General features: G+C 47.2%; 2 protein-coding genes and 1 long non-coding RNA gene across 3 annotated transcripts; 1 reads left to right on the top strand and 2 right to left on the bottom strand.

The window, feature by feature from the left end:
* Positions 1-351: 351 nt before the first annotated feature.
* Positions 352-7,213, top strand: CHRNA5 (cholinergic receptor nicotinic alpha 5 subunit). The gene is made up of 4 exons (XM_032593540.1): positions 352-396; positions 1,502-1,611; positions 3,449-4,280; positions 6,622-7,213. The coding sequence occupies exons 1-4, from the start codon at positions 370-372 to the stop codon at positions 6,781-6,783; spliced, it is 1,131 nt and encodes a 376-aa protein (XP_032449431.1). The 5' UTR covers positions 352-369; the 3' UTR covers positions 6,784-7,213.
* A 2,707-nt stretch (positions 7,214-9,920) lies between these two features.
* On the bottom strand, positions 9,921-24,929 carry CHRNA3 (cholinergic receptor nicotinic alpha 3 subunit). The gene is made up of 5 exons (XM_030317182.1): positions 24,043-24,929; positions 23,885-23,929; positions 22,682-22,791; positions 16,429-17,440; positions 9,921-10,674 (listed from the first exon to the last, which is right to left on the bottom strand). The coding sequence occupies exons 1-5, from the start codon at positions 24,061-24,063 to the stop codon at positions 10,546-10,548; spliced, it is 1,317 nt and encodes a 438-aa protein (XP_030173042.1). The 5' UTR covers positions 24,064-24,929; the 3' UTR covers positions 9,921-10,545.
* On the bottom strand, positions 22,228-22,673 carry LOC115515386. The gene is made up of 2 exons (XR_003969237.1): positions 22,511-22,673; positions 22,228-22,424 (listed from the first exon to the last, which is right to left on the bottom strand). It is a non-coding gene; the product is annotated as an uncharacterized LOC115515386 (long non-coding RNA).
* Positions 24,930-25,176: the final 247 nt, after the last annotated feature.

Raw genomic sequence — 25,176 nt, 5'->3', positions numbered from 1 at the left:
TCATTGTCAGCCTTTTCCTTTCTTAGTGCCAAGTACATAAACTAATGTGCGCGCTTGTTTCTTAGATTGTATCTTAGATTTCAGGATGTAGAGTAGGAGTGTATGAATGTTAGATCTAATGCCAGCGGTGTACTGCAGGGCGGTTCAGCTGAAATTCAGAGCATCTGGAAAGGGATAATGTGAAATTAGGCTGGAAAAATGATCCTGCGTTTCCAGAGAGCTGCACCAATGAACAGGATATAGGTACTATGTGGACAGGCATGTTTGTGTAAAACTGTGAAAATTCGTATTTGAAGAAGTATTGCTTCTGTCCTTGAAATAATCAGCCTTATTTAAATTTTCGTTTCACAGGATGAGAAAAATCAGTTAATGACAACGAATGTCTGGTTGAAACAGGTGTGTATGAAGCTCAGAAGGCACCTGACTGATCACGGGTGCTGTTGTGCCTGTAGGGTTTGCAGCGTAAAGAAACACGAGCATGTGGTCTTGGTGGATTGGCAGGATGCAGAGGGTTGAGGGTGGGTGGGGTTCTCGTATTCGTTCAGGCAATGCTGGAGTGGCTGCCGTCTGCCAGACGCTGTTCTGGGCACTGGGGAAACAGGCAACAAAACGGACAGAAGTCCCGGCTGGCAAGAACTTCATTCGAGTTGGGGAAGAGGAACAGGTAAGCTGTTACAGTACCTCGGAAGTAGACAGGCTTGGAGAAGAACACATTCGGTGTGGGTAGAGGTGAGCAGGGGTGTGTAGATGAGGTCAGAGAAGCAGTGGCAAGCCAGCGGTGTAGCGAGCATCTAGGCCTCTGTGAGGATTGTGGTGTTTACTTGGAGCTGATGGGAATGGGCGATGAATTAGTTTTACATACGTAGCCCCTTTTTAGAAGAGACTGCTTTTTCTTCGATGCCATCATAGCTTTGTCCTCAGCTGCTGTTATGTGCTTCCCTTTGCTCTTTCTTTATCATCCCTAATTTTAGTACCTGCTACCAGTTCCCTGACTCTAACTCCTACAAGGCTTGTATGCTTTTCTTGGTGTGCGAGTCCTAACTTGACGTGATCACAGAATTGTCACTATGTGGAGCGTGGACAAGGTGTTTAAATGTGGACTATGTAATAAATCCAATTCCCCTGGCATGCACCAGTCCAGCCAATGACAATGCACCTGGAAAAGACAATGGAAAAGGTTTAAGGCCTTAAACCGGGACCTTAGATGCCCATGGCTTCGGCTCCTGGGTGTGGCCAGTTGGTGTGAGAGGAGGTGCTGAACAGAGCTATGAACACCCCCACGGCGCACACCTGTGTCTCAGGAGGACCGGGGCTGGAGTCACCACACGGGGGCAGGGCTATGCTTCTGTACTCTTAAGAAGGACTTGGAGGTGAATTTTCTCTGTGGCGAGTAGAGATGATTTTATGTCTAGGATTTCTGGACTTGGCATAAAGAGTATAGTTTTTATGACTTATGACTATCAATTTCATCGAAACTGAGCCTGTTGTCTTTGCTCTGCAGGAGTGGATAGATGTAAAGTTAAGATGGCGCCCTGGCGACTATGGCGGAATAAAAGTTATACGTGTCCCTTCGGACTCTCTCTGGACCCCAGACATTGTTTTGTTTGATAAGTAAGTTTTTATTTACTAAATATTACTTTATGTTTTCAAAAGAAAATGCTTGTATATTAGCCACTAGTAATTTTTCTTCCTTCTGAAAATTGTTTACGTATAAAATCAAAAGACTTGATCTGTGTTCTGTTGTGAACCTCCAAATAGGTTCTTTGGGTCCTCTCCTGTTTTTGGTGTCTTGTTTCCTGATCATAAAAGTGTTCTTTGCTTTCCAAAACGTGTAAAACATTTGGGAAGTCTAGAAAGGTGTAAAATTGGGGGAGGGGTGTCACCTATAATCAGTCCCATTATTCATTCCAGCATTAGAGGCAGCCATTTGCACGAGCTCACACATAGAACTTACTCTGTGCCTGGCTGCATGGGCGGTACCTTTCTGCTTTATTCATTTGATTCCCAACAGTACCTTTAAAATGGCATTTCTGACAGATGAGGAAACGGGTGAGGGCATTATAACCTTGTCCAACAGGTGAGGGCATTATAACCTTGTCCAAGGTCGCACAGTTTGCATGTGGCGGGGTGGGGTTCACACTAGGGCGGGCCGACATCCCTATTTATCCTCCTATTTAATAGACTATATATTTGGCAGATTGCCTTCAAGATTTTGGGGGTGTTTAAAAAATAGTTGAAGTCATACTTTATGTTCAAATGTGCGTCCTTCTAATTTTGCTTAAATACTGTATTAGATTATCCCATGATGAGGAATGTTGAGTGAACTCATCTTTATAGGCACCCTACCTAGGTGTACTTTGAGGATGGTTTTTAACTTGGGGAAAGGATGATTCTGGGTGTGAGTTTCATTTTTTTCTAGGACAAACCCAGGGTAAATCTTGGGAATTTGTGCTTATCCTAAAGCATTTTGTATTATTTGCAAGCAGGCATTTGGCATGAAGACAGAGCAAATGCTGTGTGAAAAATATTAGTCTCTAAACACCTTTTTCCTCCATGTTTCTCAATAGGTAAAGAGGAAACAAAACTATAAGGTAGCAGGATATAGCTTCCCAGAGCACCATTTTACTCTAGGTCGTAGTAAACATTTTTTTTTTTTTAAGTTTATTTATTAATTTTGAGAGAGCGCACACATGTGAGTGGGGCAGGGGCAGAGAGAGAGGGAGAGAGAGAATCTCCAAGCAGGCTTTGCACTGTCAGTGCAGAGCCTGATGCAGGGCTTGAACTTGCGCGTTGGGAGATCCTGACCTGAGCTGAAATCAAGAGCCCAACGCTTAACTGACTTGAGCCATTGAGGCGCCCCAGTCTCTGAAAAACATTTTTACATAAACATGAGTGTATAAAAGAGTAGTGTGCAAAAGTCACATGAGTTTTAAGATAAAAAACAGTATTTTATAGAAATCTTATGTTCCTACTAGACTTTTCCAGTATAGGAGCTCACATGGTGGCAGAACTCGAGAGGCACAGCTTAGAGCTAATGTTCCTTCCTGCCCCTGTAGTAACTGTCCAGTATTTGTGATGGAGGAGAAGAGCACTGTGTGGAGAGCCTAGAAATGTGGATTCGGGTTCTGGCCAATATTTTATTGTTTCAGTAGCCTAATTATATTTTGTATGTAAAGGGAAATCTTTCAGCCTCTAAAATCTCAGGATTCTGTGAAATAGAGATCGACTATCAGTCCTGGAGTAGATGTGGAAGGAGTTCAGTTCTAGTAAAGTCGGATATTTACATAAGATGTCCCTAAAACAGAGTCCCCTACACATAGCAGGTATATCTCAAGCATAATAGTTTAAAAAGTATCTCACGCCATGGTGTCGACTTTCTCTCATCTCAGGCTTGTGAAGGCCTGCGTTGTGTAGTCTCTGTATTGTTACGTGCATGTGTTTATTTCAGTGCAGATGGACGTTTTGAAGGGGCCAGCACGAAAGCGGTCATCAGGTATGATGGCACTGTCACCTGGACTCCACCGGCAAACTACAAAAGTTCTTGCACCATAGATGTCACGTTTTTCCCATTCGATCTCCAAAACTGCTCCATGAAATTTGGTTCTTGGACTTACGATGGATCACAGGTTGATATAATTTTAGAGGACCAAGACGTGGACAAGAGAGATTTTTTTGACAATGGAGAATGGGAGATTGTGAGTGCAACGGGAAGCAAAGGAAACAGAACGGATGGCTCCTGCTGGTACCCTTATGTCACCTACTCATTTGTAATTAAGCGTCTGCCTCTCTTTTACACCTTGTTCCTTATTATACCCTGTATCGGGCTCTCGTTTTTAACCGTGCTTGTCTTCTATCTCCCCTCAAACGAAGGTGAGAAGCTCAGTCTCTGCACGTCAGTCCTGGTCTCTCTGACTGTCTTCCTTCTGGTTATTGAAGAGATCATACCCTCGTCTTCCAAAGTAATACCTCTGATTGGAGAGTATCTGGTGTTCACCATGATTTTTGTGACGCTGTCAATCATGGTGACTGTCTTCGCTATCAATATCCATCATCGTTCTTCCTCAACACACAATGCAATGGCACCTTGGGTCCGCAAGGTATTTCTCCACAAGCTTCCCAAACTGCTGTGCATGAGGAGTCACGTAGACAGGTACTTTGCTCAGAAAGAGGAAACTGAGGGCGGTGGTAGACCAGAGTCTTCTAGAAACACATTGGAAGCTGCGCTTGATTCCATCCGCTACATTACAAGACACGTCATGAAGGAGAATGACGTCCGTGAGGTTTGTGACACGTTGTGTTTACAAATGCTCATCCGCTTCCATTCTGAGTTTGGGAGTAATCAGCATGGTCCTTGAGACTCAGTGTAGGTTGAGGGCCAGAAATGCTGACACATTGTTCGGTGGAAGATCTTTACCAAAATTTGTTTCAGTTAAAACATCTGCCAGTGGGCATCTATGCAGATCTCACCTCTCCATTCCCCTTAGCAACTTTGCCTTGTGCCGACTGTTGTTACTCTATTCTAAAGAGTAGTAACACTGCCATTTGTTTTTTTGACTCTGACATTATTATTTTAATTCTATCTTCTGTAACTTTGTTTCTGAATTCTGTTGTAATCTGTAGGCACAATGGGCATTATAATTTATCAAAAGCTATTTTATTTTTTAAAAAATGAGCCTAATGTAGGCTCTATAAATTTCAGCCAAGGTATTTTTTCTAGAATATGTCTTTTTCTTGTTCATTTATAAGAGAATGTCAGTGAAATTGAAAGCAGTAAGATATTCTTGGATGTTATATATCATATGTCAAAGCGTTCATGTGAAAGTTAGAAATAGTGCTTAGTAATATGCTTAATTTGCTTAAAACCAAAAATTTGCTTAAAACTTTATTATAGAAAAATAACTCTCATTGGCTTAAGATCAATATTTACAATGTAAGAATTGAACATGAATACATTTTACTAATGTGATGTTAAATTTTCTTTCAAAACATGTCAAATTTTAATCTTGTCACTATATTTCTATTGTGTTATATTTTTATTAAAAATTTTTTAAAATGTTTATTTTTGAGAGTGTGAGAGAGAGAGCAGGGAGGGACAGAGAGAGAATGGGACAGAGGATCTGAAGCAGGCTCTGAGCTGTCAGCACAGAGCCCAACACGGGGCTTGAACCCATGAACTGTGAGGTCATGACTTGAGCTGAAGTTTGAGGCTTAACCCACTGAGCCACCCACATGCCCCCTACTGTGTGATATTTTTAAAGCTAGAACTATAGTAGTATTTTCATAATTGAATTTGCTTTGAATAGTCCCCATTACAATTGTATGAATTCTCATTTCCAAACCTTTTTTAAATGGAAAAATTTCTAGCAGGTTTGGGAAGCAAAGTGAATCTGGTAAAATTACAGTCCTCCTCACAGAAAGAACATATAACAGATTTCTGAAAGACTTTAAATGTGTGGATTTGTAAAATTTCTATTTCATGGTAGTATGATTAGTATATAAGTTCTGAAGCTATCGATGGAGTCTTTAAAATATAGATATTAGTTAAATAATGATCTGGATTATATAATATCTGGATTAATAAATGTCTGCAAAGTATTGTGCAGAAGGGCCAGGGCTCATCCCCCTAGGGCCAGTAAATGGTATTTGTCTTCGGGGGGGGTACTTAGAAAAGCAGTAGAGTGTTGACAGCTACCTAAAGTCCACATTCTCTCATAGCTGAGGGGGCAGAGTTCTTGTGGGGGACCTCGTGCACTGTGAAGGCAGGGGCCAGGGAAGGCCCTGTGAGGGGAGCCTCTGGTGTTCAGGGGCCTGTCTCAGCCTGCCCTTTCTTTGAGGTCACTTGGAACTGCTGAGCTAGCTCCCTGCTTAGGCTGCAAAACGGGGGTTGAAATGAGGTCCAACCAGCAGATCTGAATTCGTGAGCTTAGATTAAAATAGCCCCTGGGGAATCCAAAACTAAATAATGCACATTGTGGGGTGAGAAGATTAATAGCCAATGCATATTATCCTTTTTTTTTTTTAAAGTTTATTTATTTTGGGGGGGAGAGAGAGAGAGAATCCCAAGCAGGCTTTCCACTGTCAGATTTCATGAACTGTGAGATCATGAGCCGAAATCAAGAGTCGGACACTTAACCGACTGAGCCACCCAGGTGCCCTCTAATCATTCTGAACCAGTTGTTAATTTGGCTTGAGATTAATCCCAGGCTGGATTCTCTTTAGAAATTAAAATAAGTAAGCACTGCTGGACAAGAAAAAATGACAGAAATAACTGTATGTAATATGAATAAAAGTGATTTTTTTAGTTTATTATAAAATATCCAAGTAGTATAAATATTCTAATTTTATTAAAAGTCTATAAAAAATGTCACTTGTAATATATTACAAGTCAAGAAGTACATTAATAGATTGTGTAGCATCTCTGAAAGCTTGGGGAGGCTCTATGTTCTAGATTGTCAGGGGAGTGTCTGTCCCTGAGCTCTGAGTACAAGGTCACTTACGTTGTGAGGCCGTAGCGGGAGGCAGAAAGTGATCTGGCCTCTGACTCAGTGTGTAATATCTTAAAGTAATTACACAATTTTAAATTATGTATTTAAAATGTTTTTTTTTTTTTTATTGCAACAGGTGGTTGAAGATTGGAAATTCATAGCACAGGTGCTTGATCGGATGTTTCTATGGACTTTTCTTCTGGTTTCAATTGTTGGATCTCTTGGGCTTTTCGTTCCTGTTATTTATAAGTGGGCAAATATAATAGTACCGGTTCATATTGGAGATGCAAATAAGTGATCCTTCCGTAGTGGTGTCATCGTAGGAATTTAGTTACCAAAGGCACCTATGCCTCTGGCACCCTTAAAATTAGAAAATGTAAATTGTGTTTAAAATTTGAAGCAAGCTTTGTCAGATTAACAGTTGCTAACTTTGGTTTATCTTAATAGACTGCCCTGAGAACATTTTACCTGCATGACTGAAGTGATAGCTGACTCAGCATTTGAGCTAAAAATAGCAGCAAAATGTTATCTGAACTGTACTAGTGAAAACCTAATGTTGGTGTCCTGGCAAACAGTACCAATTCGTAATCAACGTGAAGCTCATCTTTTGATTGTATTGGAAAGTTCCTGTTGTATTTGAAGACTGATTTCAGGACTTTTTCTGCGTTTGGTAAAGGTACACATTTTAAATTTCTTTCTTTCTGTCCTGTATCTACGGAGTAACAGCTAATCTCTAGCATAATATTATACTGCTATGTTAAATAAGCTAACTCCTTGGTATGATAACAATTTAATGTGATGCTGCTTTTCTATAACCAACATTGTAAAGAATGAAAAATGGGAATTCCTTTAAAGCTTACTTTATTTCTTAGATGCTTAAACTGAACAATTATTGTATTAACTGTTTTTGTAGCTTACCTTCAATTGTAAAATCACACAATAGGTAACTTGTGGACATGCACTAGTATCTTCTTAACATTAATTTCAACCCCCTTATCCACATTTTCCACAATTAACCATCTTCTATATAAACCGTAGCATTTCTGTACCCTTCATCTTAGAAGGCGTCCTCTACAATTAAGTGAATCCCATTTTAAAAACACGTCCATGGATGCCACCAAATCATACTGTGAAAAACCATCTTCCAAGATTAAAGATGGTTTCTAATTAGGTGGAAGCTCATTGTCACATGGCTGTCACATATAGTTCCGTCTCCTTCTTTCCAGCAGTCACAGTACTGGAGCCATAGAGTTGCAGGGCCTCTAGGTATGGTGCAGTCTCACCGATTACTGCTCATTCAGGACCGTAGTGGCACGCGTCACAGGTAAACAAGTGAGATTCCATCTCTGAATGCCCTGATTCAGCTACGATCAGGAATAAAACACTGTTGAAGCTCTGCATTTTATCTGGAACTCTTAGCCCTTGAGAGAACAAATGCCTTATTTATAGTAAGTAACCCATCTAAGGTCAGGTCAACACTCTTTGGAAGGCAGAGGGGATCCTGTCTCATTTGTATTTTATTGTAGGTACATGTTTAATGTCATTTAATGAGTGAAAGTCTGGTTTGGTGAGTTTAAATGCCTGTTCGATCTCTTAGCACGTATATATCCCTGATTCTTCTTCTGCCTCTGTTACTGTTACTTAAAATTTCTATAGGTGAGTAAATTTTGTAGAAATCTTCCTTTGACTTACCAAAACATGAGTCACAGTTGGCTGCGATTTTGTCAGTTTTATTTTCGCAAAGCCAAAACATCAAAATGACTAGTGAGAAGATTAAAATGGTCTCTGCAAACCCTCATCTCCTACCTATTCAGATTCAGGACTGCAGTACTCCATACTGGAATACTGTCTTCTTAATAATCTGTCTACAGCAGTGGTTCTCAATCGGGCACAGTTTTGTGCTTGAGGGACCACTTAATTTTTGGAGGCATTTTTGGTTGTTATAACTGGCAAGGGACCCGGGGGTATGTTCTTGGCATCTAGTGGGTAGAGGCCAGATGGAGGCTAAAAATCCTACAATGTCCCTCCAGCACAGAGTTATCTGGCCACAAATGCCAATAGTGCCAAGGTTGAGAAATGCTGCTCCAACGGTTTACTAGCAATGGATGTGTGACTGGGCATACCTTTTCATAGCATAGTTCCTTAGGATGATGCGAGATAAAGGCTGAGGCGTTCTGTGAAGGAGGCATGGCCCTCAGACTCTTGGAAACCAACGATGAACAAGGAGTGGGACAAGGAGTGAACATGGGAGGAAATGGTAGTAGGTAGGGCATTGCTGAAATGGTACAAAACTTCAAGGAGATCACAGGCCAAGTAAGAAAACCCTTGGGAAATCTGTTGTGATACTGAACCAGATGGATTTCCACATTTGTGAGCAGCAAGTTTTCCTGTCCAATTATGCCTCAACCAGCACAAAGGGGAAACCGTTTTCATATTTAGCCCATATTTACATATTCTTTAGTAGAGTATATTACTTCACACTGCAGAACTATATTTTGATGTTTCTCTACCTTACCAAAAAGGCTGGTTAAATGTTCAGTTATCTATAATAAATACTCTTGACTTTTTTCTTGCACGAATCTCTTTTGATAAAAACCAAGACAACTGGATAAATAAGTAAACCTTGAAATGCTAAAAACAGTGCCAGTAGCTTGATGATAGAAAGTGTGAGAAAGAGCCTAAATGTAAGAGTTAAGCAGTAAAACTCCTGGAAGAAAACAGGACAGATTCTTTACAAGACTGGATTTGGTAGTGATTTCTCGGATATGACACAGAAGAACACAGCTAACAAAAAGTTGATAAACTGGACTTAATGAAAAGTTAAAAATTTTGTGCATCAGAAGACACTATCAACAGAGTGAAAAGGCACCCCAGAGAGTGGGAGAAAATATTTGCAAATCTTGTTTCTGATAGGAGATTAATATCTGGAACATATAGAGAACTCCTAAAACTTAACTAAAAACCACAATCAACCCAATTGAGAAGTGGAAAAGAAAGGGCGCCTGGGTGGTTCAGTCAGTTGAGCGTCTGACTTCAGCTCAGGTCGTGATCTCAATAGCTTGGCTTGTGAGTTTGAGCCCCCGCATTGAGCTCTCTGCTGTCAGCGCAGAGCTGGCTTCAAATCCTGTCTCCTCCCTCTCTGCCCCTCACCTGCTTGTGCTCTTTAAAATAAACTTAAAAAAAAAAAAAAAAAAAGTGGAAAAGGACCTGAACAGACACCTCTCCAAAGAGACACACAAACGGCCAATAAGCACAGGAGAAGATGCTTCGCATCACTAATCGTTACATAAATGCACATCAAAACCACAATGAGATACCACCTCACACCCGTTAGGATGACTATTATAAAAAAAAAAAAAAACAGAATACATATGTTGGTGAGGATGCGGAGAATTGGAGCCCCTGTGGGAATGCAAACTGGTGCAGCCATCCTGGAAAACAGTATGGTTGTTCCTCAGAAAGTTGAAAATAGAATTACTACAGGACCCAACAATTCCGCCTCTGGGCATATATCCTAATGAATCGAGAGCAGGGTCTCAAACAGATAATGTTGCTGTGAACATGGATGCACACGTATCTGTAACAGCCAAAACGTGGGGGCCGCCCCAGTGTCCCCTGCCAGATGAGCGGATAAGCAACATGAATAGACGTGCGATGGAACACGGCTGAGCCTTAAAAAGAAAGGAGATTCTGACGTCTGCTCCAACATGGGTGAGCCCCGAGGACATGACGCTGAATGAAACTGGCCGATCACAGAAAGACAAATAGTGTGCACTTCTGCTTATATGAGGTACTTAAAGTAGTCAAAACAGTATAATGTGGGTTTCAGGGGGAGAGGGGACAGGGAGTTAGTGTTCAGTGGGTGCGGAGATGCGGTCTTACAAGACGAAGAGTCCTGGAGATGGCGGTGGCGGCTGCACAACGATGACTAACACCACCAAGCTGTGGGCCTGAACACGGTGAAGATGGTACATTTTACGGTCAAGTGTATTTTACACAATAAAAACAAACGAGTCCCCCTCTGCATGCCAGGAAGCCTCTGGCAAACACAGTTTGGTGCTTAAGCGTCATCCCTTGCCATCAAAGGTTGCAGAAACAATCCTGCTGTCCCTAGAATGCACACCAGGATGAAAACCCACAGAAAAATTCGATCAATAACCATGGCGACATACTTCCAATCATCTTGAATCTGGAAAACAAAAACAAAAACAAAAATTGTGAAAGAGGAAAACGTAAAGCAGGAAGGGAAGGGCAGAGTGGACACATTTTCAGAACTGAATACCGAATAAATATGTCGCGGCAGCAGAAGCCATTCTGCAAGAAGCCCTGTTTCCTAATGGAGTCTGAGGAAACACTGTTCTCAAGTCCCCCTTTATGCATTACAAGAGGCAGGTATAAAATATTCACATTCGGTCTGTTTTGAATCAGAAATTTCTTGGGGCGCCTGGCTGGCTCAGGCGGTAGGGTGTAACAGCTCTTGATCTCAGGGCTGTGAGTTCAAGCCCTGAGTTGGGCATACAGCTTACTTAAAAATAAACAAAAAATGAAACAACCAGAAATGTCTTCATGTATACATAGCCTATTTTTTTCTAAACTGAATTCTAATTTATAAAGTTAGGAAAACCAGTTACTTGACTTGTGGACTCCTGGACTTTGTTAGAGTAACTAATACAATCCAACCATCGTTTACTATTGCTTCAAAGTGCTGGTTCTTATCCAGTGTTAGATACTAATTTCCATTTAACATCTGTTCCAAAAGGAAATAAGTAAAGCAGGGCAAGGCCATCATCTCTCTCCCTCTGCCCCCTGGCCCTGCCCAGCTAACCAAATATCTTCTTCAACACTAAGGCCAACGTATCGTGGAACTCTGAACAGTGAGAGGACAGGCTGAAAATCAGAAATAATTGCTGACAATAAAGTAAAAGACGGTAGAAAGAGCAAGACTAATTGTCTATAACACAGCCCTAATTCAGGCTTGAAATAGGAAGGAGAATTGTATGTTAATTACACTCCTAGACAACTGGGAAGACAAGGAAACTGTAATTGAATTGAGGAAGAGAGAACCAATGAATCAACTGATTTTGAAGAAATAATCACATAAAAAAGAGGCAGCATGTGATTTAGTGATTTAATTAAGTACACTGAAATGGGACTGGGAGACAAGGATTTTCTTTTACTGCCATGAACTGGAGATGTGTCCTCCTGAAGATACTAAGGAATTTGGCTAAAATTAGAATTATAATGCTAGTACTTTGTGTGGATTCCTAAGACTGGTTTCTAAGTGCCTCAAACACACAACCTGTGGTTCCAACCCACCCCTACCAGTTAACCCTCCTAAGGCTGTAGCAGGTAGACTTTGATTTTCATCGCAGCGTCTGAGAACCTGGGTAAGTTACGTGACCTCTTTTTGCCTCAATTTCCCCATCTGTGAAATGCAGATAAGAACAGTACTCCGCTCAGAGGGTTATGATGAGGATTAAGTGAAATAATGTTCTGGCACAGAGTCCTTAATGAATAGTACCTATCGATAGTCACACTGATTAAAAAAAAAAAAAAGATGACCCTCATCCAACCACAGATCTTCCTCTGACAGCAATTTGCACGGCTTTGCCTGGTGAACACAGACGGGACTCGAGTTTTCCACGTGAGCACAAATGTACTGCACAAACACAGCTGGGTGACAATTTGTGTCTAACTCTGAAAGTCCTGAAGGCATCATATGGGCCCGGAAACTTTGGGACTAATGATAACAGAGAAGCGTCAGGCAAAACGGTGAACTAGTGCAAGCTCTTGGCTCCTTCTCCTCGCCCGGCCCTAGAGATGTCCCAGAAGCAAGGGGAGCCCATATGTTAGAGGCTGTGGCACCGGCCGGGTTCCACTAGGGGGGCCAGAGGAGGGCCTCAGGGACAGGGAGGGGGTGGGGAAGATTTGGGCTGTGCTGTTCTCACCCCTACGGCTCTGCCTCTTTGCTCCCTGCCTGGTCCCAGCCCAGAGACGCAGGTAACGTGTGAGTGAGGACAGCCTGGCTGAGGTGAAAAGCTGGGAGGTTGAGAGACATCCCTTGAGGGACAAGGTCACCTGGAGGGAAGGAAGCACCTTTGAAGGGAGGCCTAGTCTAGTCTGGCTACATGGGTCTCCTGCCTTGTGGAGCCTCCCCAAATACCATCCAGCAAGGCTGATGCCCCTGAAAAAGTGAGTTTACAGGCCTCAGAACACAAACATAACTACCTGGAAGGAAATTCACAGAACAGACAGGTTAAGGGTTTAAACTACAGAGGATATCCCCAGAGATCAGAGAGAGCATAGGGAACATGAAGCAATGTCACAGAAGAACCAAGTAAAAATGTGACAGAAAAGTGGAGGAAAAGACTCAGGATGGGGACAGCTGGCAGAAAGGAACCCGTGAGGAGGGGTGAGGGTGGCAGGAAGGAAGAGGTGGGGGGCTGGAAGCAGACGTGTGCAGTTCAGGGAGAGACATGGGGATGGGAAATCTTCACGGAGGAAACCTCGATTCCCTCTGAACCAAAGATGAAAAACCTCAGGATAAAATGGCTCCTAAGGATGCCGAACAGTTTAGGAGAGATCCACACCAACACACTGTGTTTGAGGTCACTGGATTTCTCTACAAATTCCAGTAGCTTCTAGATAGAATCGATTCATCGCAAAGAAACAGCATTCAGATTAACTTAAAACTTCATTAGTGATACTGAAGCAAAAAGGCAACGGAGGAGGGTTTTTTAAGTATTTAAGAAAAAGAACTTCTAGAATTTTGTATCCAGCTAAACTGCCTTAAAAATGAGTTTTTACACTTTTAAGCCTACAGGCCTCAGAAGGTTTAACCATGAACACTTGGGATCAAGGTGGGTCGGTGTGGACAGAAAGCCAGGAGGGCAGGGGGGTAAGTCAGTGGTTTAGTGAAGATGACGTAAAAAAAAAAAAAGAAAATGATATAGACTAGAGAAAGGGTTGGCAAAACCCAAAGCTGTATTCCCGCAAATCCACAACTAAAGCTCTGGTCATATCCAGTGTGGCCAGGCAGTAAGGAAGACCAGAGGGGAGGACAGTGGGGTCAGGGGCAAGATGCAAAGGAGTGAGGAGACGGATCTGGAAGAGCTCGCATGTGGGTCTAAGTCACTGAGGCACAGCTTCCAGAACAGAAACGGAACACATGGCTTTCCAGCCAGCAGAAACAATTCAGACTTCCCAGTGCTCAGCACGAAGTGAGGCAAAGAAGAAAAATAAGTCGGGAAACATGCAATAAGATGACAGAAATTTAGCCTTGATCAAACAGTAGTTACAACAAATGGAAACTCCCAAATCGCTGATCGAAAGTCAGACTCTGGAAGGAATGAAAATATGCGCGTAGAGATACACGTGCACACCTATGTACAGATGTATACACGCAGAGACGTATCTGTGTGTGTCTATGCATGTGTGTCTCAGCCCAACAGGAAGCCAGCTATCTCAGAATGTCAGCTCAGAAGACCGTGGCTCTGGCCTGGGCACACCTCCAAGACTGAGAGAACTGCTCGCATGGTGGAGCCGACCCCAGGGTGAAAGACATACGCCAACAAAGAGCGCTTCCGTGCAACCCCAAGTTTGCGTATTAACAGTAATTAAACTTCTTACTAATACGGCCAAACGTGAGCAAGCAGTGACCCACACGAACAGCCTGGAGAAGGGAACAGCCAAGGCAGGCAGCCACCATGGTGTTCCCCTGCCGGAAGGGCCATGGTAGTCACACACAGGCTCCCCACACCCTCAGGAGGCGGCCTGGGAAAGCAGCCCTTCAGTGAGGTCCCTGGGGGCCACTCACAGTGCGAACCAGCCATGCTGAGCTGTAGACCTAGGAAGGTAAAGCCTCTCTGGAAAACCGTGTTGGTGGCGTGGCAGTCACACAACACAGGCAAAGAAGACCTTCTTCCGACAGCTCGAGTCTTCTCAGCATGGACAGGTTGCGCTATGCTGGCCTGTGGGCCAATTTCTATTTCTGGAAAAATGGGAGAGCTATGACTGGGCCCAAGTCCCCTGTGGTGACAGATGACCAGAGATGAGCAGTGGTTGCCACTTGAGATGAACCACTTGCCACAGTTTGCCACTAATGTATCTTCTTGTCACTTTGGTTGTGACTTCCCTTTTAGTAACAATCTTTAAAATGTCCTTTTGTACAATAGGTCTTAGACCCTCGTGAAACTAACACTTTGTCAGGTGCCTAGTAAGTAATTTTTGAAATAGAGTTAATTTCTAATAACTTGATGGAGTCTTCAGTATTTAGATCTCAATCTTTATTAAATTTTTGCTACCTGAAATGATTCTTTTCAAGATGGATAAAGAAAGGGGTAGAGAGCACCTGCAAACGTTGTCAGTGTTACACAAACGAGAGATGTTCACGGATCATTTACTTATGCTCCAACGGTTGCTTCAGCTGAAGTTAAAGGTGTGCCTGACTTGTTGGCTAAATTACAGGCTCAGCAGGAGGCTCTGCCTTTGTAGAGTCACATGGTGGGCCCGCAACTGTGCCGGTGGGTGGGGTGCATGGACAGACAGCTGTTGCTCTCTCCCTCCTGTTTCCTTCACTTTCATGTGCCATTCGGGGTATAATAAAAGAGGCCCCAGTCATTCCCTGTCAACGGTAATCACCTACAGTGTGTGAGGAGCTGAAATGATCAGTTAATTAGCTCTTTGCTAATAAGCAGCTGAAGGCAGAGCCAATTAATTTTAAAGCAAAACTTCTCATAAAATTATCAGATCTGATTCTGATAACCTTGGGGGTAAACAGGGTCAGGGAGCAGCTAGACATTTGATATTATTAAGTGTAAAACTTCCCTATTCCTAATACTTGACATTAATTCTAGCATGAGATCTTTGGAGGAAATCTAAGTTCACCCAATGAAAATAAATGAGCAAAAGAGTTTGACTAGATAATTCACAAAAGAAGATGTACAAATGGCCAGTAAGCGTAGGAAGAAGATTCCTAATCGTGACTCAACAGGGAAAAGCTAATTAAACAGCGATGAGGTACCACTTCACACATGGGGGTGAGGGTGTGCGGCCAGTGGACTCTCAAACGTTGCCCAGGGTGGGGTATCAACGCATCAGACACTTCGGAAACCTTACAGTAGCCACTGAAGTTAAAAATACATCTCTCCAGTGATCCAGCAATCCCACCCCTAGGTGTGCATTCGGGGGAAATGAGTATACGTGTTCACCAAAAGACGTGTAAGAATATTTATGGAAGCTTTCCTCACAATAGCCCCAAACTAGAAACAGCCCATGTCCAACAACTGTAGAATAAACAAACAGAAGGTGGTGCAGCCCTAGCGTAGAATACTGTCCACCAGTAAAAAACCACGAAGATTATAAGCCTCAAGGCATTTTGTTGAATGAAAGAGGTCAGATGTGAAAGGGTCTGTACTATGGAGTTCCATCTACATGAGGTTCAAGAAGAGGTAAAAGTAACCAATCGAGGAAGTCAGATCAGTGGTTAGCAAGGGGGAGGGGCTGCTGCCTGGGAAGGGGCACGGGACACATCCCATGTGCTTGCTGCACTCAGGGTTACATGGGAGAACACCTAATGTGAAGACGTGTACACTTAACAGGCATACACTTTATTCCTCAGTAAAGGAAAAAACACAATCGGAAAGTAAAAGCTGTCAAACCGGCTGGTCTCGTGCCCTTTTCTAGCTCATCTCCTGACCAAGTGTGTTGGCACTGTCCTGATGGCCCAGACGGCTGGCAGCTCAGGGGCCAACGCCAGGGCACACTGACGGGCTCTGTCGTTCCACTGTGCGCACGAGGGGACTGGCTCCGGTAAGTGAGGCACACGTCCAGGGACCCCTACCTGGTAAATGGAGGGGCCGGTCCAAGCACAGGCTGCTGACTCCTGACCCACCTCAGATGTTTGTCGAATGAACAAACAACTGATGTAATAACACATCCTTACCTCTTTGGCTTCATTTTGTGCTTTCATGTTTTCGGCAATATACTTGACGCTCTGGATGGCGTCTTTGATTTCCGGTGACAGAGCAGATAGGGACAGCACAGCGTTGACAGACTCAGAACTGGAGCTTCTCGGGAGGTTGGCACTGAAGTTTGAGATTTTTATTCTGCGGTGGTGGCAGTGGCCACACATCCCGTCCTGGCAGGGACAGCCTTCCTTGCAGCCTCTGGACTCCGTGCGGCTGAAGCAGTTCAGATTTGAGAGCTCAGCACTGTAGGAGGGCCTTGGCCTCTGGGTGTGGCCCTCGCTGCTCGCGGGCCTGGTCATGAACATGACCCTGGGAAGCACGTGCAGAAAAACAGTCTTCACCCACGCGGGCATGGTGTGCGTGGTCGGGGTTCTGTAGTGCACGTTGAGCACGAAGACGGTGATGACGATGGACAGGGTCACGAAAATCATCGTGAACAGGAGGTACTCGCCAATGAGGGGAATCACCAGCGAGGTGGAAGGGATTGTCTCGGTGATGACCAGGAGAAACACGGTCAGCGAGAGGAGGACCGAGATGCAGAGGGTCACCTTCTCGCCGCAGTCGGACGGCAGGTAGAAGACCAGCACGGTCAGGAAGGAGATGAGCAGGCAGGGGATGATGAGGTTGATGGTGTAGAAGAGGGGCAGGCGTCGGATGTAGAGCGAGTACGTGATGTCGGGGTAGATCTCCTCACAGCAGTTGTACTTGATGTCGTGCTTGTAGCCCGGGGCTTTGATGACTGCCCACTCGCCACTCTCCCAGTACTCCTTGAGGTTCATGGAAGAGCCGATCAAGACCAGGTCGATTTTTGCCTTGTCGTAGGACCAGGAGCCGAACTTCATGGTGCAGTTCTGGTAATCAAATGGAAAGTAGGTCACGTCGATTTTGCACGAGCTCTTAAAGATGGCGGGGGGCATCCAAGTCACCTCCCCTGTGTACTTGAGTAAAGCTTTGGTCTTGTCGTCCACCTGGAAGTCCCCAACAGCACTGCAGAGACAGGTGGCAAATGACACACAGTCGTTACCACGCGGTCGCCCGGGCCAGCTTCTCACACCACCCGCAGTAGGCAGCAAGTGGTGGCTTATAAAACCACAGAACGGGAGAGCCCCATGTGCCATGCACGGTCACCCGGTTCACCTCCCCACTGACTGACGGGGACACTGAGGCCCGAGGCTCCATTCCTGCAACAATCTGACATGCTTCCCCCACCCCTGGCATGTCACTGGTTTGTTTTCAATATAACTTGGCCTTGATATCGACAGACCGTCTCAAATGCCAGAAAGGGATTTTTCCCCCTTTAAAGAAATGAGATGAATGTTGTCCTCGAGGCAGGAAACCTTTGGGGATATCTGGCCCTCCTGCTGCTGCGGTTTGGATCCCATTAAAGCCTCGTTCAGTCTCTGCGTGGGCACCTCCTGTGTACGTGCACACACGTGTGTGAGGCCCAGCTGTGGGGAGCCCACTCCCACCGTGCTGAGCCCTGGCCGATGGGCTCCCACCAGACCCGAACTGTGACCCTGTGTCCCCCCCGCCCCCGCCCCGCCTTGGGTTGAACAATCATGTTTTCTGATGCCTTGTCTTTCAAATCCAGCACAACGGGCTCCCGCGCCTTCAGTTTCCTGATCTTTCCCTGGTTTCTCCCCATGTCTCGTCTCCCTGCAATACCCGCACTCTCCTTTTATGCAGAGACCGATGTACCAAGTCCTGCATCTGAGAGTCAGAGCAGCCGGCCCTCAAGTGGTGGCCTTGCCCGGGGCAGGCTCCACACACGTCCCTGGGTCAGCTCTGCCGGCGGCATAGAGTTCAGACCCTTTAGAAGGAGCCACCACCCGTCTGCCTGAAGAGCTGACGCACGTGACAGACCCAAACGTGCAGGGATCTCCGTGTGTTCCTGCCGTGATTTAGTAACACGTGGAGACAGGAGGGGACGCGTCCTGCCCATGTCCTCCATGTGCTGTCTGGCCCTCCCCTTCGTGTGCCTCCGTGGAGCAGGACAGTTGCTACCAGTTAAGACCCCAGGCCGCCGCCTCCCTCTTGTCTGGTCGGCCGGTTTGTCCAGAGGGGCCCTGCTGGCTTTGTTCGTGTTCGGTCCTCACGACAGTCCTGCTGTGCCCTCCGTCCTCACATGGTAAGGGGAGGGGTGTGGGGAGGGCCCACGCAGCCCTCACTGCCTTGGAAGACAGTGTCCTGGGTCAACAAAACGTCAGGACAGAAGGGGACCTCTCAGTGCGGCCCGCAGGCCTGCCCCTTCTGTGACGACATTTACAGGGAGGCTGCTTTCAGAGGCAGAGGCCGGCCCACAGATGTAAAACACTGACCCAGTCCTTCGCAGGAGCCCCACGCCGGCACCTGCCTTCGTCCAGCCCCTCGCTTTACCGACCAGGGATCAAAAGGTCAGAGCGCAGGGCCTCTGCTCTCTGCCGCTGGTAGACGGGCAAGGCCAAGACCCCGCTGGGCCCTGGGGTGCGGCACAGCCTCAGCCACAGACAGGGCACCTGGTGGGTCTCGTGGACTAAAAAGAATGACCAGAAGATCCATGGTCTCGCCCTTGGGGTGTCCAGGGGATGGTCGGCAGTAAGAGCCAGCGGGGGTGGGAGGGGCCCAGGAGCCCATGTGCGAGGCTGTCAAAAAAAGAGACGCCCGGGAGGGTGCACACAACCGGCTGAGGGCTCGTTCTAAGGGAGACTGAGCTTCGGGGGAGGCAAGGGTGGTGAGTGGTGTGAACATTCTCCAAGTTCCCGGCAAAGAAAAGCCTGTGACCGTGTCGTCACAGTCAGGTTACATGCAGCCTCCCACGAGCGGGTGGGGTCCAGCGAGCAACCCCAGGGCAGCCTGCCTGGACCATGCGGGATCAGCTGGAGGTGGTGGCCGCCAGGGAAAGAGCCCCAGGCACAGAAGCCACCAAGAGGCATCTGTCCCTCAGAAAAGAGGACCTCAGTCTGCGTTGACTCCTCAGCAAGGGGAACAGTGAAACACAGGCCTCACAGCTTCCAGTTTCGGGGAGGGAACCAAAAAGGTGGTGGGGCCCACTGGCGGTCTGCAGGGAAGGCCTTCGGGGGCTGGTGTGGGCTCGAGGGTTCCCCCCCCCCCCGCCCCGCCCAGACTCCCTTCTGGAAGGACTGAGACCCGCCCAGAAAAACGCTGCTTAGGGTAGAACCCAAGTTAAACCAGGTCAGAAACAGGCTGAGAAGAGAAATATGGGTTACAAGCTGGAGAAGCAGGCATCCAGCAGCGGCTGGGCTCGGGCCCAGAAGCCTGCCTTCCCAGGGGCCCTCAAGCTGATGAAAAGAGACCCCCACCCACCCTGTTCCCTCTGGGGGCCCGTCCCAAACGTTTGGCAAAGGCCACCTATTTCAACAAGAGCAGTGGAAAAGGATTAGATTGTATTGTAAGAAATGCGTGAAGATGAGTATCTGAATCACAAGCAGAGAAGCCAGACCCCAACAGGACAGGCCCAGAACGGGTGACAGTGACAACCTACCTGGGATTACAGATTAAGAAGTGCTAAGTGATCTCTGGAAGCCATGAAGGAGCAGCATAATCAGAAAATGTTAAATAACCTGGCCAGACAACAGCAGGTGTATCAAGAGCCGACACCTTAGGAAAGAGTCAAAAACCATCTTAGAAGCAACGGCTAAAAGAAACAAGGTGCCAGAGAAAGCGCAGCCACAGGAGTGAAACCAGAGAGAGAGAGGGCAAGTTTTACATCAAACAGAAACAAGAACTTGAGCAACAAGAACAGAGAATGTAGGTGAAGTTCTGACGTACACGAAGATGGAGTTCTGGAGAGAAAAGCCAAAGCCAAAGAGCAAACCCTAAGACCCAGAACTTGAAACCAGCTTTCCTGGAGCAAAGACGTGTCACATCCGTGGCACAGAGCCAAACAGCTGACTTTCCAGATGAAGAAGCCTTTGGGTGCCCGAGCTGAAAGAACACCCCCTGCCAGGACTGTGCCTCCCGGCTCGCCCAGGACAGAGCTGGTTCACTTTGTGGTCCCCACATGCTGATCGGCAGAGTCCCCCTTGTCTGCCAATGCCACCCAGTTTGACTGGCATCAGATTTTGACAGCGACACTTCATACTGGAGCAGTCGGCATTTTTAGAAGATTTTCACGGAGGAAGATTTCAGCCAAGGAGTTTCTCTATCCAGCTAAGCAACCTGAACGTGTTCTCTAAAAAGGCTGCAGTGAATTATAAACATGTAAGAACATAAGGCATCTTGTGCCCATGAGCACTTTCTGAGGATCCTGGTAGAGAATGAACTTGAGAAAACAAACCGTAGGGGAAGCCTTGGCACGAGGACGTAAAAGGTGTTTCTCCTGTCAACATGAAGAGACTCTCAACGGAGGATCAGTCCCGAGAAACGACTTCTAACTTGGAGGGGTTGGGTGACTTTCTTTACAACCTATCTTCAGTTTCAGACTCAAAGGAAATTCCTTATGATATTTGCTCCTCACCACGTTCAATTTGAATCATTTCACTGTGACGCAGCACCGTTAAACTCACAGCCTAAAGTCCTCCAGCTGTTCACTCAAGATTGCCGGCTAGAAGACAGCTATAAAATTCAAATCATGACACGGGGCGCCTGGGTGGCTCAGTCGGTTAGGCATCCGACTTCAGCTCAGGTCACGATCTCGCGGTCTGCGAGTCAGAGCCCCGCGTCGGGCTCTGTGCTGACAGCTCGGAGCCTGGAGCCTGTTTCAGATTCTGTGTCTCCCTCTCTCTCTGCCCCTCCCCCGTCATGCTCTGTCTCTCTCTGTCCCAAAAATAAATAAACGTTGAAAAAAAATTAAAAAAAAAAAAAAAGGGGGGCGCCTGGGTGGCGCAGTCGGTTAAGCGTCTGACTTCAGCCAGGTCACGATCTCGCGGTCCGCGAGTCAGAGCCCCGCGTCGGGCTCTGGGCTGACGGCTCGGAGCCTGGAGCCTGCTTCCGATTCTGTGTCTCCCTCTCTCTCTGCCCCTCCCCCGTCATGCTCTGTCTCTCTCTGTCCCAAAAATAAATAAACGTTGAAAAAAAATTAAAAAAAAAAAAAAAGGGGGCGCCTGGGTGGCGCAGTCGGTTGAGCGTCCGACTTCAGCCAGGTCACGATCTCGCGGTCCGCGAGTCAGAGCCCCACGTCGGGCTCTGGGCTGACGGCTCGGAGCCTGGAGCCTGCTTCCGATTCTGTGTCTCCCTCTCTCTCTGCCCCTCCCCTGTTCATGTTCTCTCTCTCTCTCTCTCTGTCTCAAAAATAAATAAACGTTAAAAAAAATTCAAATCATGACATTAAAATTTTTGCACATTTTCTTAATTCTAGCTTAGCTAAAATTCTCAACACTGCCCAGTTCCCTAAGAGCCTGTGGATCAGAAGACTGGTAAGACTGCTCATGTTTTGCAAACCACTTGAGTTTACCTTGTCCCAGTTCTGTGAGGACTAAATTTACAAATACAAGTTGCCTGAAAGAGACATTTATGAATGATGTATTTCCTTGGAAAGCCAATAAATAAAACACGGCCCATCTTTGGAGTGGCTAAAGACCCTTCTTTTAGTCAGTGACCAGAAAGTGGGACTCAGCCAAAAACATAGCTTCTGCAGTCCTAATAGTTAAAGCATAGGAGTTTGTACTAATATGGCATGAAAACCTAAACACGGAAATGCTTTCAATCGTTAAAATCAGATTAATTCTATAGGAAGTGCTCTGCTGATAAATGCTTAATGGTGAAAACATAACCTTAGAGATAAAGCACAGGTATAAAAATGATGTTTTTCAATACCCAGAGAACAAACTAGTACATACTGTAAAACATCCATTAAATTTCATGTTTGCCGAATAACAACGCTTAAATGTGGAAAGAGGCCAGTTTAGGAGGCGCCATGATGGGCAGGCTGAGCCTGGCAGAGGAAGACGCTGTGAGATACAGCGGAGAGGCTTCCTGAAACTGCGCGCTCAGTCACCGGGGGCAGAGGAACCAAGTGGTCCGTGGTCCTGACCTACAGGGAAGGGCAAGTGCCAGTGAGGGCCCTGGCAGCAGACCGCCCTTCCTCCCCCCACCCCCCTATCCGGTCTGTTACTGCACATTTGGATATCACAGTTCATGCCTGTCCCCTGGTGTGTGGTAAAGTCCTGGAGTCAGGGTGGCTCTCTCCGGCATCTGGCCTATAGCAGGTGCTCAGAAAACACCTGTGGAATTAACATCTCAATGAAGCCCTCTTGGGAAAGGTCCCAGGAAGGCCAGGCAGTCCCTTACTTGTTATACAGCACAATGTCCGGCTTCCAGATCTTCTGTGCAGGGACACGCATGAACTCCGCCCCATCATACTCAGAGGGGTCCCACTTCAGCTTGTAGTCATTCCAAATCTGCGGGGAGCAGGCAGGGAGAGAGGAGGCGGCAGCGGAAGGACAGCACGGTCCCCTTCCTGGAAACCAGCTGTACTGGGGAAGCCCCCACCTCCACGCTGCAGACCCCAGGAGCCCCACTTCTCACGTGGGCGCCTGTGGGGGAGATGGCACTGGGCTGGGTGTGCAAGCTGCTTCCCGGCTACCCGGAGACACTGCCTCCGTGGCTGGGCAAGCCCAGCCCCTCACCAACCAGTGAGGGTCACTAGTGCTTCCTCCAGTCAGTGCTGGTGCTGGCCAGGTGCGTGCTGTCATTTACGTCCCTGAAACAGCTCTCGGGGAGCTTTTTCAGACGTGTTCCCCACCGGCAGGAGCAGGGTGCTAATGACACAGCCCTCTTCCACCTCCAGGTTAAGCGGGGCTGGTGTCTGAAGGGTTCTGGGGAAGGAGCCATGGTCCCACCGGGGCCTGAGAAGTGTGTGGGAATAGAGGCTGGGAGATGGGAGGAGAGACAGGTGAGCCTGTGGACAGTGCTGAATGGGCACCGTGCCCTCCTGGCTTTCCAGCCTTCTGGGTGTGGAAAGGCTGTGTGGGCTGGCGAAGGGTCACACTGGTCCGGGGAGGTATCTGCCTAGATCTGGGCAAAGTCTCCCTGGGTGGGGGGGTGGGGGGGGGGCGTGTGGAAGCCTGTTTCTTTGGCCTCAATCTGAACAAGAAAATCCAGAGCCTCTGCTCCCACTCTACCAAAGAAAGCAACAGCATCTGATTTGAACTGAAGGGCAAATTTTTGGCAAGAAGGGAAGGAGGTGGCCTCAGGCACCAGCCCGAAGTCAGGGGCTGCGCTCCAGGCCCAGGTCTGTCCTAGTTTGCTGTGTTGCTGAGGAGGTCTCTCCCTCCAAGCTGCGATCTGTCATCTGTGACTTGGGGGGCTGACTTCCAGGGGGAGCGTGGAGTAGTGCATGTGACTCCAAGCCCAGGAAGAGACACACTAGCCAGTCACCCCAATCTGGGTTCACCAGAGTGAAGCTGGCTGTTTGGGCTCTTTGTGGGTCCCGCACAGCAAATACAAAAGACACCGCCAGGGGGCAGCAGCGCCCAGGGTCCGCTCACTTACTTGTTTGAGCCACAGGTTGGTCTCCATGATCTGGTTTACTTCGTCCTAGAAGGAGAGATAAAAAGTGCACAGTGAATTCAAACAGGAGGCTGGTTCTGGGGAAGCCTCTTCCAGAAGCCCCGCACCCCATGGCCATGGCCTGCGGTGCCAGCACTCACCACCTTCACCAGCTGAGACATGGACACCTCAAACTGGATGATGACGGGGTCAGACACATTGGCTACAGGTCGGATGATCTCGTTGTAATCTTCGAACAGCCTCTCAAACAGACGGTGCTCAGCCTCGGAGGCGATGGCCACTGCAGGAAGTAATGGTCACTTTTCCCCTCACCAGGGACACCACCCACCTACAGCCTCCTTACCACGTGCTGGGGGTACTCTGTGGAGCTCCGGACTCCCAGACGAGCCCCACTCCCTCAAGTTACGGGCTGGGAAACTGAGGCCAAAAGACACATGAGGTCACACTCCTCCAGGGAGAAACTGTGGTCACAAGCCTGGGCTGGAATTTGGAAAGATCTGGTGCCAATCCTGCCAAACTACTTGAAAGCTGTGTGAGCTCAGGCAAGGGGTTTAACCTCTCTGAGCCTCACTGTCTTTGCCTAGAAAAACGCAGCCACCTCACAGGGTTGTTCTAAGTGAAGTTCTCAGTGCTAGCACCCCGTAAGAGCTCAAGCACCACCCTTACCTTCAACGTCACTACGGGCATGGTGGGATGCAAACGCAGCCAGCTTAGGCCCGGCCACTTGCTACCTCCATGATGGAGAGATGGCCAGTCCACTCTGCGTGCCAGGGCCGCCCAGGGTCACCCAGGGCCAGATGTTCTGCAGCCCAGGTCTGGGGCTCTCCTTCATCTGCCTGGGACCCCACGGACGTTTGGCCACCAACGCTCTGAGAAACTGGGTGTCTACATGGCTCCCATGATCTTGAACTGAGACCCGTGGTTCCTGCTGAGTGTGTCTTTACAGCCTGATCAAAGACCTTACCTCTCTGAAACCTTGGGGACCCCCTTTGTTCATTAGCCACACCCCAGGCCACGTGAGTCAGCTGTGTGCCTTCCCAGTTACAGAACTGAGGATAAACTGGGGTGGGGGGTGGGGGGGGATGAGGGGAATCCTCAGGGAAGTCGGGTTAATCTTGAAATGGGGTCTTGCCCGCTCCCCCCTCCCACACCCGGGAGAGGCTACAGGCAGAAGCTGCGTGAGCGGTGGTGGGGTCCTCAGCGTCCAGGGGTCAGAAACCGCGCTCTCCCGACAGGCTCCCCTTGCAGCCAAATCCCGGGCCCCTCGGTGTCTG

The sequence above is a fragment of the Lynx canadensis genome, chromosome B3 (genome assembly GCF_007474595.2).
Source record: "Lynx canadensis isolate LIC74 chromosome B3, mLynCan4.pri.v2, whole genome shotgun sequence".
NCBI lineage: Eukaryota > Metazoa > Chordata > Mammalia > Carnivora > Felidae > Lynx > Lynx canadensis.
The sequence above is the reverse complement of the archived record's forward strand: the minus strand, read 5'-3'. Positions and strand labels throughout refer to the sequence as shown.